Source organism: Cherax quadricarinatus, chromosome 1, assembly GCF_038502225.1.
Source record: "Cherax quadricarinatus isolate ZL_2023a chromosome 1, ASM3850222v1, whole genome shotgun sequence".
In the NCBI taxonomy this organism is placed as follows: Eukaryota; Metazoa; Arthropoda; class Malacostraca; order Decapoda; family Parastacidae; genus Cherax; species Cherax quadricarinatus.
The window spans coordinates 5,801,309-5,819,380 of NC_091292.1; the positions used below are offsets into that span (position 1 = coordinate 5,801,309).

Consider the following 18,072-nt stretch of genomic DNA (forward strand, 5'->3'; position numbering starts at 1 on the left):
CACCCAAACATCAACACTGGCCCACACACTAACACACTACATACATTGCTATCCTTCTGACTTTCCTATCTTCTTCTTTTTCGGCAACTTCGCTTTGGCGAGTTAACACAAGGCATTTTGACCATCCGGTAGCCCGTGTGGTTTTTTAAAATCCGGCCGATCTTTGCCTTGGGCCCTTTCCCCTCACCACTCGAGGGTAGGCTATCTTAGGGGCTGACCTTCATAAGTCAGCTGAAATAGGATGTTAGATTAACATTAAGGAAAGATCCCTTTTTGTTAAGAAACTCCTCTGCCAGATGTTCCTTCCTAGACATCATGGCGAGGATTCGAGTAAGATTACGTATTGATGGAAATCAAATGTCAATGAAAGAAATTCTAGCATGTATTTGCTCGAACTCAACTGTTGCTCCAGTGGATGTTTTTCAAACCCACGCTGGAGCAGTACTTCTCCTCTCTTCGGAAGAAGAGTTACTTCAACTGCTGAAGCATGATGTCCTTGAGAAACTGAAGACTTCTGGTGTTACCCCAGTTGCACCTGAGAGCTATCAAGCTCAGAGGACTGTGTTTGTTGCAAGAATCAACAGTTTCATGAAACATAGCACAGCGAATGAAATTGTTGAGGACTTTAATACAGAGAATTCTGAATTTAGGGCTGTAGAAGCACATAAATTCTCTAACCCAAACAACAACAAGGTAACCTTGAAGTTAATACTTGAGACACCTGAGGAGGCCAAACTTGTGTGTCAGAATGGCTTCAAATGTTTTGGCACCAGATGTACACCTGAGCAAATCTCTCTTGAACGATTTGTCAGTGTGACACAATGTTTTATGTCTTTGGTCATAACACCAACAAATGCAGTACTCAAAGGCAGATTTGTAGCATTTGCTCTGGCCAACATTCTTATCGAGATTGTAATAATAAAAATACACCCAAATGTGTCCTCTGCAACGGAAAACATCATGCTGTTTCTGCTATTTGTCCTGAAAGAAAAAAGGAAATGCAGAAAATTCTTGAAGCCAAGAAACTGTCCACTTCTAAGAAGACCACTCCCCAGGCACCGCCAACCATGTCCCAAACTTCCTTCCCAGCTCTGCCTGGATCAAGTGGGACTCCTTAGATCTCTACCAATGGTTCCAATGTTTGGAATTCTGCCCCTCTTGGAGCGCCCCACCTACAACATACACAAACGCAACAACAAGGTTTAGTCTCATCTCCTATGTCTCAGGTATCCACAGCCGGGGATATGACGAGAGCACAACTAATGTATATGATGGCCAAAGACATAGCAGGTGGTGACATTCAACTCTGCTCTCAGGTTTTAAATGATCTGTTAATGGCTAATGGGATCACTCCCATCACTATCCCAGAAAATGTGAAGGCTATTATGACCCAACCTTCTCATAACAAGAAGTATGTACCATACTCTACATCTAAAAATAAACCCAAGTCATCCCTGGCCCAGGGATCGCCCACCTCGCATACCCAGGTTGTCAACTCCCCTCAACCCGATAAGTCAACACCTGAACATAACAATGCCCCAGAAATTGGTGCTTACTCTCCCGCTATTGAAGCTGATCCTGTTGAACAGGAACTTTCCCAAGGTAACTCACCTTGCCTACCTAATTTTCCCTTGGAGCCTCCACAGTCTCCCATTAACTCTCACGAGCCTCTGCTTCCTGTAACTGGGAATATCATGCCTCAGTTTTCTGATGAGGACTCTAACGATTCTCCTCTTCAAGGGGGGGCTCCTTGGCGTGGTGAAGAGGCTCTTGGTCTGAGGAATTAGCCCTGTCGGTCTTCTTCCTCAGACCGAACCTAATTACCCCCCATTCTCCCCTCCCCTATCCCATCCTCCCCTTTTTCCATTCCTCCTCCTCCTCCTCACCCCTCCCTTTTGCCCTTCCTCTTTTTAGCCTTCGTGATTTCTCCCACAGGCGCGCTAGTTCCTAGGTAGGGGAAAGGACACCGGGGTCCATCCCATTCCGTTGAGGTTTCTTGGCGGTGGCGTAGTTTGCCGTGGAATCTGGATTGCCTAGGGATGTCCCGATCCCTCTCCGGTATCCCGGAGTAGCTTTGGGTGTCTTTTGGGCGACGGGTGTATCTCTGGAAGCCACCTTTCGGATTCCGGGGGTGGTGGCTGAAGGAGGTATGCTTTGTGGCGGATATCCGGCCGCCCTCTCTTTTGTCCACCAAGGTAGCTCGGCAGATGTGAGGTTGCTATCCCAGATTGCTGGTTTACTGGCATGAAGGGTAGGGTATGGCACGGGTTCCATGCTGCATCTGCGCTACTAGCGGTGTCGAGTCCTCTTGGGCGCGGAGGGAGATTTCTGGCCCTTTCATTCCTCCTAGGAACTATCCCTCCCCGGTCCCCCCTTTTTTTTTCTTTTTTTTATTTTTATTTTCTTTTCTTCTTTCTTTTTTTTTCTTAAAAACAAAAAGAAAGAAGTAACCTAACCATGGCAGCCCTAGTCCATGAACCTGGTACCCCCGGGCCCCTTCTTGATACCGCACCCCGTTCTGACCCCGCCTCGTCTTTGGACCACTCTTCAGACATTCCTCATGCCTCTGTACCTATTGCCGGTGCTGTTTCCTCACCCGCTTCAGGTACTGAGGCCTCGACTGACTCCTACGATTTATCAGACCTTCGCTCTCCTCTGACTATGCTTCCGGCCTCTCCCTCTACGGTGCGGCAATTTTCAAATCGCCGACCCGTTCCACGTCGGACCAACTCTGGTCCCACGCCTAAACGTCAACGACAATTACCTGCTGATGATACTTCTCCACCTTCACCTTCTCGTTCTTCTCAGAAACGATCGACACGTCCTTCACTACCTTTCCACGCTCAGTTTCAGACTGAACAGTGGACTAAATTCTTCACTTTACGACCAACTTCCTCTACTGCCTATCTTTCTGACCATAGTATTGGCAAGGCACTCCTACGCCATGTTGGTAAAGATATTTCTTTTCATGCTCTTAAGAGCGGTACGCGCATCATTACCGTACAGAATGCTACCCAGGCTCGTGAGCTCTCTCGTCTTTCCCATATAGATACTGTTCCTGTCACCCTTGAAAAACATCATTCCCTCAATTCTTGTAGTGGTACCGTTATTCTGCCCCATACCATAGTTCAACAAAATTTCCAGACATGTGGCACCGACATTCTAGAACAGCTGGAACTCCAAGATCTCCCAATCCTCAAGGTAGACACTTACGTTCTTCCTGCCCGTGGGCGGAGACGATACCCTAGCAATGTGGCTCGTTTAACTTTTGACAGCCGAGAACTCCCATCCTCCGTTTATATAGCAGGACATCGGTTACAAGTTCGAAAGGTGATCCCTACACCACAACAGTGTAGAAATTGCTGGCGATTTGGCCATCCAGCGAAATATTGCAGATCTATCGCCGAATGCCCAGTCTGTGGTGCCGATGACCATTCTAATACGTCTTGCAATCGATCTCCCTCTTGCCTTAACTGTCATGAGGCTCACCCTTCGTACTCTCGCCGTTGTCAGGTCTATTTAAACGAGCGGGAAATCCGTTACCTCAAAGAGACAGAAGGTCTCCCTTATGCCATGGCAGTTTCTCATCTCCGCCTCCAAGGGAGACTCCCACGTGTTTCTTATTCCCGTGTTTCAAAACGTCCCCCCACTTCTGGTATCCCATCTTCTACACCCACCTCTGTGGTTACCTCTCCCATAATCACTCCTGTATCTAATCCTTTTGCTGTCCTCGGCTCGGACGTCCCTACTTCAACGCCTCAGTCTAATCTCGCTTCTTCGAGTTCTCTCTTACAAGCCTCAGTATCGACGAGACCTCGTACGACACCTCTTCCCAATCGTCCCTCTACTTCTCAAAAGTCAAAAAAAGGTCCGGTACCACCTCCTACCCATCTTCCACCTCCTCATTTTACCCTCCCTGTCTCTGTCCCTAGTTCTTCCCCTCTCACTGGCTCAGTTACAAGTGCAGAGGTTCACCCTCCTCCTCGTAATGTACCTTCCTCCCCTGTTCCCTCCCAAGTTTCTTCCTCTTCTGCCACCTCCCAGGTTCCTGTCTCTTCTGTCCCCTGCCACGCTTCTCCAGTTCCCTCCACCCTTTCGCCCCCCCCCCTACCTTGGTACAGTCCAATACAGTTCCAATCTTTACTCATCCTCCCCCTACCATTCCCAATATTGTCTCCCATACGACATCTCTGAATTCCGAAACACTTGAAGCAATCTCTGAATATATTGCAGAGACCAAACCATCAATGGACACTGATCCACCTTCCGCTCTTTCTCTCTCCTCTACTCCATCTGCGCAACTCCTTTCTTCACAGCGCACCGTTCCTTCACTGCTTGAACATTTTCCACTGCCTCCGCATGTGGACTTTTCTAACCCTTCTAGTCCGTAGGAACCCTTACCTGCGGATTTCAAGTATCTTTATCATTGCCAATCATGGCCTTTTTACAGTGGAATATACGCGGCCTCAGGGGTAATCGGGGTGAGCTTCAGATGTTACTCTCCCAGTTTGCCCCTGTTGGTGTTTGCTTACAGGAACCAAAATTACACTCTGCTGTTATTTCTCACATCTCAGGCTATAATTTATTGTATTCTTCAGATCCTTTTCCTGATGGGACCTTTAATGAAAGTGCCCTTCTTCTCCGCACTGATATTCCGTACCATCAGCTATTTATTCATACTTCGCTGCATTACACAGCAGCCCGTATCCACTTACATAGGTGGTATACGCTCTGTTCTTTATATCTCTCTCCTTCTCGGGCATTATCTATTCCGGATTTTGCCTTCCTTGTTTCGTCATTACCGCCACCGATTCTGTTACTTGGTGATTTTAATGCCCACCATTTCCTCTGGGGAGGGTCTCACTGTGATTCCCGTGGAATTCAGTTAGAGGCTTTTCTTGCCACCCACCCCCTCCATGTTTTAAATACAGGTACTCACACCCATTTTGATCCTTGGACTCATACTCTCTCTTGCATCGATCTCTCAATTTGCTCTTCCTCCGCCGCATTAGACTTTACTTGGTCTGTTCTCCCGGACTTACATGACAGTGATCATTTCCCAATCATTCTTACTTCCCCTTCATATTCGCCACCTCTTCGCACCCCACGCTGGCAATTTAATCGGGCAAATTGGAACCTTTACTCACACCTGACTGTTTTTAAAGAGGTTCCTTCTTCGTCCTCCATCGATGAGCTTTTACACCTCTTCTCGTCCTCCGTTTTCACCGCAGCTTCTCATTCTATACCCCAAACTTCGGGCAGGCATTCTCAGAAATGCGTGCCTTGGTGGTCTCCTGCTTGTGCTCGTGCAGTACGTTTGAAACGCGCTGCATGGGGCAGGTACCGGTACAATAGAACCACAGAGCGACTCCTTGATTTTAAACAGAAGCGTGCGATCGCTCGCCGTGTCATCCGTGACGCTAAACGCACTTGCTGGCGAGATTATGTCTCCACCATCACCTCTGCTTCCTCTATGAGTGCAGTCTGGAAAAAAGTACGAAAACTGAGTGGTAAATATTCTCCTGACCCGGCTCCTGTTCTGCGGGTTGCCGGTGTTGATATAGCAAACCCACTAGATGTTGCCAATGAAATTGGCAATCATCTGGTCCGTATTTCTCAGGGACTCCATCTATGCCCCTCATTTCTTTCCTCAAAGTCTGCCAGAGAGTTAGCACCCTTGGACTTTTCTTCTCTCAGAGAAGAACAGTATAATGTGCCTTTTACACTTCAAGAACTGGAGGCAACACTCTCAGCTTGTCGATCATCGGCAGCTGGGCCCGACGACATTCATATTCGTATGCTACAACATTTACATCAGTCAGCCCTTGCAGTCCTATTACGCCTTTACAATCTTATTTGGTCACAAGGAGTTCTTCCACAGCTGTGGAAATCCGCCATTGTTCTCCCTTTCCGCAAACCAGGCACTACGGGACATGAAACCTCCCACTATCGTCCCATTGCTCTTACCAGTGCAGTTTGCAAAATAATGGAACGTCTAGTAAATAGACGTTTAGTGTGGTATTTAGAGACACACAACAGTCTCTCCACTCGTCAATATGGCTTTCGTAAGGGACGTTCTACCATAGACCCCTTACTGCGCTTGGATACGTATGTTCGTAATGCCTTTGCGAATAACCACTCAGTTATTGCCATATTTTTTGACCTTGAGAAGGCATATGACACAACTTGGAGGTATAATATTTTAGCCCAAGCCCACTCCTTAGGCCTTCGAGGCAATCTACCATCCTTCCTTAAGAACTTTTTAACTGACAGGCATTTCCGTGTTCGGGTTAATAATGTGCTCTCCCCGGACTTTGTCCAAGCTGAAGGTGTCCCCCAGGGATGTGTTCTGAGCACAACACTTTTTCTCCTTGCTATTAATGATTTGGCCTCTAGTCTTCCATCAAATATTTGGTCATCACTCTATGTTGATGACTTCGCTATTGCCTGTGCAGGCGCTGACTGTCACCTCCTTACAGTTTCTCTCCAGCATGCAGTCGACCGTGTTTCCAATTGGGCCACCACACATGGGTTTAAATTTTCCAGCACTAAAACCCACCAAATCACTTTCACTAGACGCTCTGTCATCTCTGATCATCCTTTGTACCTCTATGGCTCACGTATCCCTGAACGTGATACAGTCAAGTTTCTGGGCCTCCTCTTTGATCGTAGGTTATCCTGGAAACCTCACATTACCTCTCTGAAGGCAACTTGTCACAGCCGGCTAAACCTTCTTAAAACCCTTGCTCATCTTTCATGGGGAGCTGATCGTCGAACCCTCCTTCGCCTACATTCCACCCTTATTTTATCGAAACTTGATTATGGTGACCAGATCTATTCTGCGGCATCTCCTGCTACTCTCTCTAGCCTTAACCCCATTCATCACCAAGGATTACGTTTATGCCTTGGTGCTTTTCGCTCTTCCCCTGTCGAAAGCCTCTATGCAGAAGCGAACGTTCCATCCTTATCCGATCGCCGTGATGCCCATTGCCTTCGCTACTATGTACGCTCTCATGATCTCCGCAATCCTTCCATTTATAGAATGGTCACTGATATTAGTAGACATTCTTTATTTGTTCGCCGCCCCTGCTTACTCCGTCCCTTCTCTCTTCGCCTTCATTCGCTCTTGTCTTCTCTTCAACTACCACCTTTCTATGTACATGTAGCATCTCACTTTTCCCTACCCCCCTGGGAAGTTCCAGCTGTTCGAGTCTGTTCTTTCTCCCTCCCTTGCTCGAAAGCCCAACTGTCTACGGTCACTTCCCGCTCTCTTTTTCTTGACCACTTTCACTCTCATTCTCATGCCATTGCTGTGTACACAGATGGCTCTAAGTCTTCTGACGGCGTAGGATTCGCAGCAGTGTTTCCGGACAGCGTCGTACAAGGGCATTTACTATCTTCAGCTAGTATTTTTACTGCTGAATTATATGCCATCCTTACAGCACTTATCCGTATTGCATCTATGCCTGTGTCATCATTTGTGGTTGTCTCAGACTCCCTTAGTGCTTTACAGGCTATACAAAAATTTGATACACCTCACCCCTTAGTCCTCCGTATCCAACTTTGGCTACGCCGCATCTTTACTAAGCATAAAGATATTGTTTTTTGTTGGGTCCCTGGTCATGTTGACGTACAGGGCAATGAACAGGCAGACACTGCTGCGCGGTCAGCAGTACATGACCTACCAGTTTCTTATAGAGGTATTCCATGTACGGACTATTTTGCTGTAATATCTTCCCACCTTCACACCCGTTGGCAACAACGTTGGTCTACTATGCTCGGCAACAAACTTCAGTCTATTAAACCGAGTATAGGTTACTGGCCGTCTTCTTATCACCAGTGTCGAGGTTGGGAGACTACTCTCTCCCGTCTTCGCATTGGCCATACTCGTCTTACTCATGGATATCTCATGGAGAGGCGTCTTGCTCCTCTCTGTGAGAATTGCCAAGCTCCATTATCAGTCAGCCACATTCTGTTGGACTGCCCACTTTATCAACGAGCACGCAGAATTTACCTCTGTCGTCGTCTTCGCCCCGCTGCTCTCTCTTTACCTTCCCTTCTCGCTGATGGACCCACCTTTCATCCGGACTCTCTCATTGACTTTTTGACAACGACTGACTTACTTCACAAATTCTGATACTTTCAGCCCTTTCTACTTGTATCTCTTGCTACCCTCTACCCCCGTACTATCCCCTGCCCCGCTGTTTTCTGTAACCTGCTGATCATCCCCCCTCCCTTCTGCCATCCAATTCCCTTGCTTCCTTCCCTACCCTGCAGCGCTGTATAGCCCTTGTGGCTTAGCGCTTCTTTTTGATTATAATAATAATCTAACGATTCTAATGAGTCTGTTAATATTACCACCTCTAGTGAAGATGATGGCATTTTTAATACACAAGCAACTACGCAGAAGTTCCCTCCTCCCCTTGACGAGTCCAGCAGGGATAGTGTGGATAATAAACATGACATTACTTGCAGGCGTTCAGACCGCAGTACACGAGCGAAGTGCAAGAAATAATGGGGATTACAATTTTCCAACTTAATGTTCAACATTTCTTTAATAACCGTTACCTCCTTGAGGTTGAATTACATAATTACAATCCCGATGTTATACTCTTGAACGAGACAGCTGCAAGAGTTGATCAACATATTAAATTACGTGGTTACTCTACTGTGGAGAAATCGAGAGGACCCTTTAGTGGTGTAGCCATCTTAATTAAATTAGGCTATACATTTAAAAATATTCATGTTGATGAAGATAACATTCTTGCAATAGAAATGACAACGTCTCATGGACAACTAGTGATAGGAACTGGATATTTTCCCCCGAGACAAAAATATATAGAGTCAATTCCTCTACATAGGATATTAAGCAGAAATATTCCAACAATTCTAGCGGGAGATTTTAATGCTCATCACCCTGCCCTCTTCAACTGTGGAGCTGGTATTCCACTGGGTGACTTAAAAGGAAAACAACTATTTAATATCATGACAGCTAGAAACTTGTCATTTCAAGGCCCATTCTTTAAATCGTACATTGGACCTCATCCAGGGACACCAGATATAGTACTGACAAACAGAGACTGTGACATCTTTCATTGTCGTATATCTCCTGGTGGAAATGTAGGATCTGACCATATCCCTGTTATAATACAACTACAAACTTCTCCATTTAGAATACCTGTTACTCCTAAACCCAATCTTAACACCCTAGGATTTGACCCCTTCAGGGCATTTCTGGGTGACGATGAAATTGTGTCATTGGAAAATCTACCTTCCACTGCAATTGATGATGCAATCAGGTCCCTGCATAATCGAATAATTGAAGCTACTAATGCAACTTGTCAATTAGTTTCCACAAAGATATACCAACAATATAAACCTACTAGGGAAATTAGAGACAATTTAAGAAATTATCAAGCAGAATGTCGAAGGCATCTTCAAACGCGACAACCACTAGTAGCTACACTGCACCGATTAAGGCAAGAATTAATTAACATGATTAGTCATCACAAACGGGACTTATGGAAATTGCTAGTCCTTCAAGCTAATCAGTATAAACGTGAACCAGCAAAATTTTGGAGTAAGATCCGACAACTTTTAGGGGCAAAGCACAAGGCTCCTAACTACCTAGTTCATACCTTCACTGATGAGGATGATGAAGATGTTGAAATTAAACTTGACGATCCACAGGACCAGGCTAATTTGATGGGTGATGTATGGGAGAAAATTCTAGCCCACAATAACAGTCGTCAATGTAACAATAATCATTATCAGTTGGTAAATGAATGGAGAGATGAGAACTTGGATGACTTATAACCACTACCTTCCATCGATACTTCAACTCTTGAAGATACCCACCCGCTTACTAGACCTATTACATTACTAGAGATGAATCAGGTTATTGGCAGAATGAGAAATAGAGCCCCTGGCCTCTCTGGAATAACAATGAAACAAATAAAGTACCTACCTAGAAATTGTAAACAGTCTTTGGTAAATATCTTTAATGCCATCTTGGCCTCAGGACATTTTCCAGTTGTTTTTAAGACTGCTAGGATGATCTTTCTTGGTAAGCCCAATAAAGACATCCACCAACCTGGGAACTATAGACCTATATCTTTACTTGAAGTCACTGGAAAAGTTCTTGAGAAGATCATTTCCAACAGATTGAACTACTATATGGAGTTTAATCACTTTTTTACTGAAAAACAATTTGGCTTTAGAACACATAGAGGTACCAATCATGCAATAAATGTTATTTTCGATACTGTAGCAAGTCTAAAACATCAGGGCAATCTTGCCTTAATTGCCACCAGAGATGTTCATAAAGCTTTTGATAGCTTATGGCATGATGGCCTTATATACAAACTCATTGACCTACCAGACCATAACTGGACTTTTCTCAGATTAATATATAATTTCTTAACTCAAAGAAAAATCATTCCCACCTTTCATGGCAGGTCGACAGAGCCTTTTATACCGACAGCTGGTGTCCCACAAGGTTCTTGTCTAAGTCCAATTCTGTTCAACATTTACGTGAATGACCTTCCTCAACCATCTGCAAACACAGTTTGCAGATGATGTTATTCATGTCGTCTCATCAACTCCGGTAATAGGAAAATACAAGTATGAGAGAGTCGCAGAAAAAAATGAATATTGAACTTCGTAGAACATCTAATTGGGAAAAGAAATGGAGAATTACGACTAATCCTGACAAGGTCCTTGTTAGCACGATAGGATGTTTTGCATCAACAATTGAAGATAAAGGGGGTATCTCCATCAGAGGTACACCTGTAGCCATTAGAAACCCTAACAAGATTTTGGGATATGAAATAGACAGGCTGCTCCACTCAACATCTCATGTAACTAAAAAGATCAACATAGCCAAAGCCGGTCTTAGCAGTCTCTTTCGATTCAATCAAGCCCCTCAACATGTCAAAAAACATCTGTATAAAATGATAATAAGACCAATACTCGAATACCCTTGTGTCCCAATGTCATTAACAACAAAGACCAACATGCTACGGCTACAAAGGGTCCAGAGTAGAGCTCTTCGCTTCATTACCGATACCAGGAGGAGATACAGAGTTAAACTGGCAGATTTACACATACAACAAGATATTACTGCCATAAATGTACGCCTCGACACTCTAAAAAAGAAACAACTCTATTCAATGCAAGAACTATACATGCCAGATAGAGAACATCCTATACAAGTGGTAAATACCACGGATTATATAATCAATACTCCTCCTCACAGGACTCAAAGAATGACTCTCCCACAGAGGGTCCGTCGGTTTATACATAAAGATGATTACCATCGACCCATGATATTGAGCAACCTCCCTGATGAAGAAGATTGGGTAGCACCAGAACCCTTCTATGTATACTAAGAAAATCATCGCCCCCAATTAGGGAGACATCTTATATAACAATCTAATGTAAAAATTATGCTATTTACCATGGCTGGACACCACCTGTAAGAAGCCATTGTCACGTAATTCCATAAACTGGCCAGAAAATTATTGCCTTCATTGTCGCATAAATATCCGTTGTGCAATCGCAAAAAAAAAAAAAAAAAAAAAATTGCAACTTGTATAATTACTACCAATTCAGAGTCATGTACTTATATATCTGTTACATCTATGTGACTCTGATGGGTTAGTATTATACCCCTTAAAGAATATCTTATCATTTCACATACACTTTTTAAATTACACCAAAGTGGTTGGGCCACTTACCTTTTATATCCTACCTCTCTCCCCCCTCCCACCCTTTTCCAATATTTCCATCCTTACCCGTCCTTCTTCCTTACCCATCTTACCAAAGCTCTGGTCATCGTCAGAAGAAGAAGAAGAACTCCATATTGTTTCAGACTATGGAACAATACTCTTCTCCAGACTGAGGGACTGACCACCTCAAAACTTCAAGGGTGATGGACTGATTACATCGTCTTCAAGTCTCTTCTGCTTCTATCAACTTTGCTGTACTCGACTGAAGAAGCCTACTGTGTAGGCGAAACGTTTCGAAATAAAGATACCTAACTGTTGCATATGTGTCTTACCTAACAACCTGTCGGTATTTTATACCATTTTATTGAATATGTTTTGTATCATTGCAGTAATCCAGTAGATTGAGTACCGGAATCATTACATATCGTTTGTATTTGGATAATTTGTTATATATGCACTTGTTTATGTACAATGTCCGTATGTACGATCGATACCATGCCTAACCCTTCTAGGGTAGGGTAGGTGCCTGAGCCCGAGCTTTTAGCTCATAAGACTTGTCATTCCCATTTGCCCCCTTGGGGCGGGGATGGCAGACCAGAGAGGCCTACCTTGTGGCTAGGCCTGGGGACAGTTAGTCCCAAAGATGAGGAGGTACTTGTGCCTCCTCCCATGGGAGACTTAGGTCTCAGACACTCCCTAGAGAGGGAGCCAAGGCCGGGCCACCACTTGGAAAAGGCCCGGGCCGGGAGAATACCGGCTAATCTTTAATAATAATAATGTCCGTATAAAGGTTTTAATGACATAAAATCAAACACTAATGCATATTATATATGTAACGTTTCTCTTTGTTTATAATAATGTATATAATATGTATTTGATTAATGTAACGTAGAATTTGTGTAATTTTGTTTTACCTTAGGCTAGGTACATAATGCATAGTGGACGGGCGACAATTTATGTCACCACAAAGTTAACCGTTCTAGCGTATATGTTGATAATGGTAATTATACTTTCTGTGAATGAAATGAAATGTGATACTTTGTTTATTTAATGTATTGTATTGTTTTAAATAAATAAAATATAAAAAAAAACTCCAGACTAGCGCTTAAGCCACTGGGCCAGTTGGCTACAATAACATTAATCCAACTAGGTATATTTACACACCATAGGTAGGTTAGCATGGTTCCACTGTGATCACAAATGCAAGTTTTTACAGATGAATCTCCCGCCATCGTGGCCGTGACGAACTTTAATCCTCTCAAAGCCGTCATCATGACTCACGAAATGGTGATGACACGATTGCAAACAAACCACGGTAGCCAGCTGGCTCAGTGGCTTACGCTTTGCCCTGGAGTTTTACGACTCACTTGCCGCGAACTCTCCGGGAGCTTTGTAAAGTCATAACGGCTTTACAAAGCTCCTGGGGAGCGAAACGTTGCCACAGTAATATGTCACATTAGTTACAGCGGTGTCCATTTACTTAAAATTTTGTTGGTATTTCTACCGTTATTAGTAACGTGATTGTTTGACGCGGTTTTGACAGGTGAACTGCCTTAAACACGGCGCGTGTCGCTATAGGCTTTTGTAAAATGCCGAGCATATTTGTGATAGCAAAGGTTGTACATAAATGGTACATCAGAGAACAGACGAGTTAATAAATTAGACACATGGGCAACACTTGGGTGTCTTTATTGTAGAGGGTGTCTTTATTGTAGAAATGTTTCGCCATACAGTAGTTTCATCACTCTTATACAAAAAAGAATAGAGAAAACAAAGGTTTGTGGTTGTCCAGGTCCACCACGTCTTGTGAGAAAATTGTCGCGCCCCGTTATTGTATCCTATTCCATGGCTTGCGATTTTTTCTGCCCAGAAATAAAGTATAATCCAGCCGGGTTTAGTGCTTTATCATATAATTTTCCCAGAAATTAATAATCTTAGAAATTAATGTAATCTTCCCCAAAGCTAATATAACAATCGTCCCGAGACTTAGCATGTCTTCCAGGAATTAACATAACATTGTTCCTAGAAATTAAAATAAGTCTTCCCAAGAATTAACATAACAGTCTTCCCAAGAATTAACATAACAGTCTTCCCAAGAATTAACATAACAGTCTTCCCAAGAATTAACATAACAGTCTTCCCAAGAATTAACATAACAGTCTTCCCAAGAATTAACATAACAGTCTTCCCAAGAATTAACATAACAGTCTTCCCAAGAATTAACATAACAGTCTTCCCAAGAATTAACATAACAGTCTTCCCAAGAATTAACATAACAGTCTTCCCAAGAATTAACATAACAGTCTTCCCAAGAATTAACATAACAGTCTTCCCAAGAATTAACATAACAGTCTTCCCAAGAATTAACATAACAGTCTTCCCAAGAATTAACATAACAGTCTTCCCAAGAATTAACATAACAGTCTTTCCAGGAATTAACATAACAGTCTTCCCAAGAATTAACATAACAGTCTTCCCAAGAATTAACATAACAGTCTTCCCAAGAATTAACATAACAGTCTTCCCAAGAATTAACATAACAGTCTTCCCAAGAATTAACATAACAGTCTTTCCAGGAATTAACAGTCTTCCCAGGAATTAACAATATTCTCAAGAATTAACATTACCATCTAACCAAGAATTAACATCAATTTATTGTAGACAATTAGGTGAATACAAGAATGAGTTGGTTTGTTAGGTTTAAAGACTTGGAGACGGCTATTATGGTAGCAGCTGTATAGCCCTTGTGGCTTAGAGCTTCTTTTTGATTATAATAATAATATTATGGTAGCAGTCCAAGCGCACTTTGAGATCAAAAACATGACTTAAATAAACACTGATAAATATGCGCAGATACCTTGCGGAGAGACTTGAGGAAAATATTTACTAAGCACTAACAAGACAACATAAGGATAACTGAGAGGTATCGCCTCGACAACACCCACTAAATGATCACGATTATTTAATCTCTCTTCCCGGGCAATTTACCTTCATGAATGTGACTTCCATTGTGTTGGTGCGTCTTCTCGGGGTCAACTGTGTTGCTGTTTGACTGTGCGAGGTAAGTGCTACCAACCTGGTACGCTGGTTCAGGTATGCAGTGAATATGACTAAAGTTGGAAGGGAGTAGAGTATTGATTAATAGGTGAAGCTCACGAGCTGGAGCTTATTCCCGGGGAAGAAAAGCAGGTGAATGCATACACATATACATAATCTTACTTTAACTTTCCATTAGTTTCGCAGATCGAAAGTCTAGTTTTTGCAAATTCCTTGGATATAGCTGATACAAAAGGGCGTGGGAAATGTCAGGTGTCGAGGTTGCAAGGGGCATGAACATATTCTTTCTATATGGTTAAGTGTTGTCTTCCTTTGCCGTATGATTTGAGCTACGTGCTCTCTGAAGGTAAAGTTGTCTTCTACCAATATTCCTAGATACTTTACCTGTTCCCTCATTAAAGAAGATACAGTATTTCATCTTTGTCCAATGCAAGATTTTGTTGACATCTGATCGCTGTTTATTCAGCATCTATAGAAGCAAATTTCATCTATTGTGGGTATCATCCACAAAAGATGACAGGATGCTGTGGTTTTTGTTCTTGTATATATCTGATAGAATGAGACAGTGAAGGTGCCAGCACAGTGTCTTGTGGAAGTGAACTGTGATCTGTTACAAAATTTAGTGTCCACTTTCCTACTAGTTATACATTTTGACATCAATGTATAAGCTGTCGCCCGACGCGCTTTTTTTTATAATAATGTGTAAAAAATTTATCAAACGTGTGTATTAATTCAGAGCAAGTATTTTTATATTATGTATGTACCGTGTATTGTTTTACAGTTGCCCGTATAATGGTTAGAGGTATAATATATACGCCGTGAGTTTTATCTCTCACTGTATATATGCTGAGGTTTACTGTATTTTAATCTCTACTGTAGGGATAAAAATATTCTTGACTGTTGGTGAACATTTACATGTAATATTTAAATGGTTCTCGTGTAGTCGATAGGATCCAAATCCCATTAACTTGCCAATGAGTAGACGTTAACATACATGTTCTCTGTACTGTAATAACTCACGATAATTATGAAGCAGAGACTCGTCTGAGTTGTTGCTTATGTTTACAGGTGAAGTATGAGAACCTGGTGACGGGTCGCTGCATCTTAGAATCCCACCTTCACCTGCACCTCATCGAGCATCTGAACGCTGAGGTCAGTCACTCACTTACCAGATACAAAGGAAATCGACAAGGAATATTCACTCACAAAACATAACAACTTTAGCTAGAAATAATATTGTTAAATTAGGCACAATAATTGTAATATTACCTGCAGTTAACCAGTTGATGGTTCCAGGAAGAATGGTCCCCGCAGCTCGGTCTCTTATCAAGAATAATAGTTGACTGTCTGGTCAGTTTGATTGATGTTGCTCGTAGGACTGCCTTGTCAGTCAGGTTGATGTTGCTCGTAGGACTGCCTGGTCAGCCATGTTGATGTTGCTCGTAGGACTGCCTGGTCAGTCATGTTGATGTTGCTCGTAGGGCTGCCTGGTCAACCAGGTTGATGTTGCGCGTAGGACTGCCTTGTCAGTCAGGTTGATGTTGCTCGTAGGACTGCCTTGTCAGTCAGGTTGATGTTGCTCATAGGACTGCCTAGTCAGCCATGTTGATGTTGCTCGTAGGACTGCCTGGTCAGTCAGGTTGATGTTGCTCGTAGGACTGCCTGGTCAATCAGGTTGATGTTGCTCGTAGGTCTGCCTGGTCAGTCAGGTTGATGTTGCTCGTAGGACTGCTGGTCAGTCAGGTTGATGTTGCTCGTAGGACTGCTGGTCAGTCAGGTTGATGTTGCTCGTAGGACTGCCTGGTCAATCAGGTTGATGTTGCTCGTAGGTCTGCCTGGTCAGTCAGGTTGATGTTGCTCGTAGGACTGCTGGTCAGTCAGGTTGATGTTGCTCGTAGGACTGCCTGGTCAGTCAGGGTGATGTTGCTCGTAGGACTGCCTGGTCAGTCAGGTTGATGTTGCTCGTAGGACTGCCTGGTCAGTCAGGTTGATGTTGCTCGTAGGACTGCTGGTCAGTCAGGTTGATGTTGATCGTAGGACTGCCTGGTCAGTCAGGTTGATGTTGCTCGTAGGTCTGCCTGGTCAGTCAGGTTGATGTTGCTCGTAGGTCTGCCTGGTCAGTCAGGTTGATGTTGCTCGTAGGTCTGCCTGGTCAGTCAGGTTGATGTTGCTCGTAGGACTGCTGGTCAGTCAGGTTGATGTTGCTCGTAGGACTGCTGGTCAGTCAGGTTGATGTTGCTCGTAGGACTGCCTGGTCAGTCAGGTTGATGTTGCTCGTAGGTCTGCCTGGTCAGTCAGGTTGATGTTGCTCGTAGGACTGCTGGTCAGTCAGGTTGATGTTGCTCGTAGGACTGCCTGGTCAGTCAGGTTGATGTTGCTCGTAGGACTGCTGGTCAGTCAGGTTGATGTTGCTCGTAGGACTGCCTGGTCAGTCAGGTTGATGTTGCTCGTAGGACTGCTGGTCAGTCAGGTTGATGTTGCTCGTAGGACTGCTGGTCAGTCAGGTTGATGTTGCTCGTAGGACTGCTGGTCAGTCAGGTTGATGTTGCTCGTAGGACTGCTGGTCAGTCAGGTTGATGTTGCTCGTAGGACTGCTGGTCAGTCAGGTTGATGTTGCTCGTAGGACTGCCTGGTCAGTCAGGTTGATGTTGCTCGTAGGTCTGCCTGGTCAGTCAGGTTGATGTTGCTCGTAGGACTGCTGGGCAGTCAGGTTGATGTTGCTCGTAGGACTGCCTGGTCAGTCAGGTTGATGTTGCTCGTAGGACTGCTGGTCAGTCAGGTTGATGTTGCTCGTAGGACTGCCTGGTCAGTCAGGTTGATGTTGCTCGTAGGACTGCTGGTCAGTCAGGTTGATGTTGCTCGTAGGACTGCTGGTCAGTCAGGTTGATGTTGCTCGTAGGACTGCTGGTCAGTCAGGTTGATGTTGCTCGTAGGACTGCTGGTCAGTCAGGTTGATGTTGCTCGTAGGACTGCCTGGTCAGTCAGGTTGATGTTGCTCGTAGGACTGCTGGTCAGTCAGGTTGATGTTGCTCGTAGGACTGCTGGTCAGTCAGGTTGATGTTGCTCGTAGGACTGCTGGTCAGTCAGGTTGATGTTGCTCGTAGGACTGCTGGTCAGTCAGGTTGATGTTGCTCGTAGGACTGCTGGTCAGTCAGGTTGATGTTGCTCGTAGGACTGCTGGTCAGTCAGGTTGATGTTGCTCGTAGGACTGCTGGTCAGTCAGGTTGATGTTGCTCGTAGGACTGCTGGTCAGTCAGGTTGATGTTGCTCGTAGGACTGCTGGTCA

The 18,072-nt window shown here is 44.1% G+C and overlaps 2 protein-coding genes across 2 annotated transcripts in view; both read left to right on the forward strand.

Annotated features, from left to right (window-relative positions):
* Positions 1-18,072, forward strand: part of Bet5 (blocked early in transport 5) — a 550,922-nt gene that overhangs the window by 329,631 nt on the left and 203,219 nt on the right. The window lies entirely within an intron of this gene.
* Positions 1-18,072, forward strand: part of LOC128705167 (probable ATP-dependent DNA helicase HFM1) — a 163,062-nt gene that overhangs the window by 99,298 nt on the left and 45,692 nt on the right. The window contains exon 15 of the mRNA XM_070086427.1: positions 15,855-15,938. Within this exon, the coding sequence (XP_069942528.1) occupies positions 15,855-15,938 (84 nt within the window). The remainder of the gene's footprint in view (positions 1-15,854; positions 15,939-18,072) is intronic.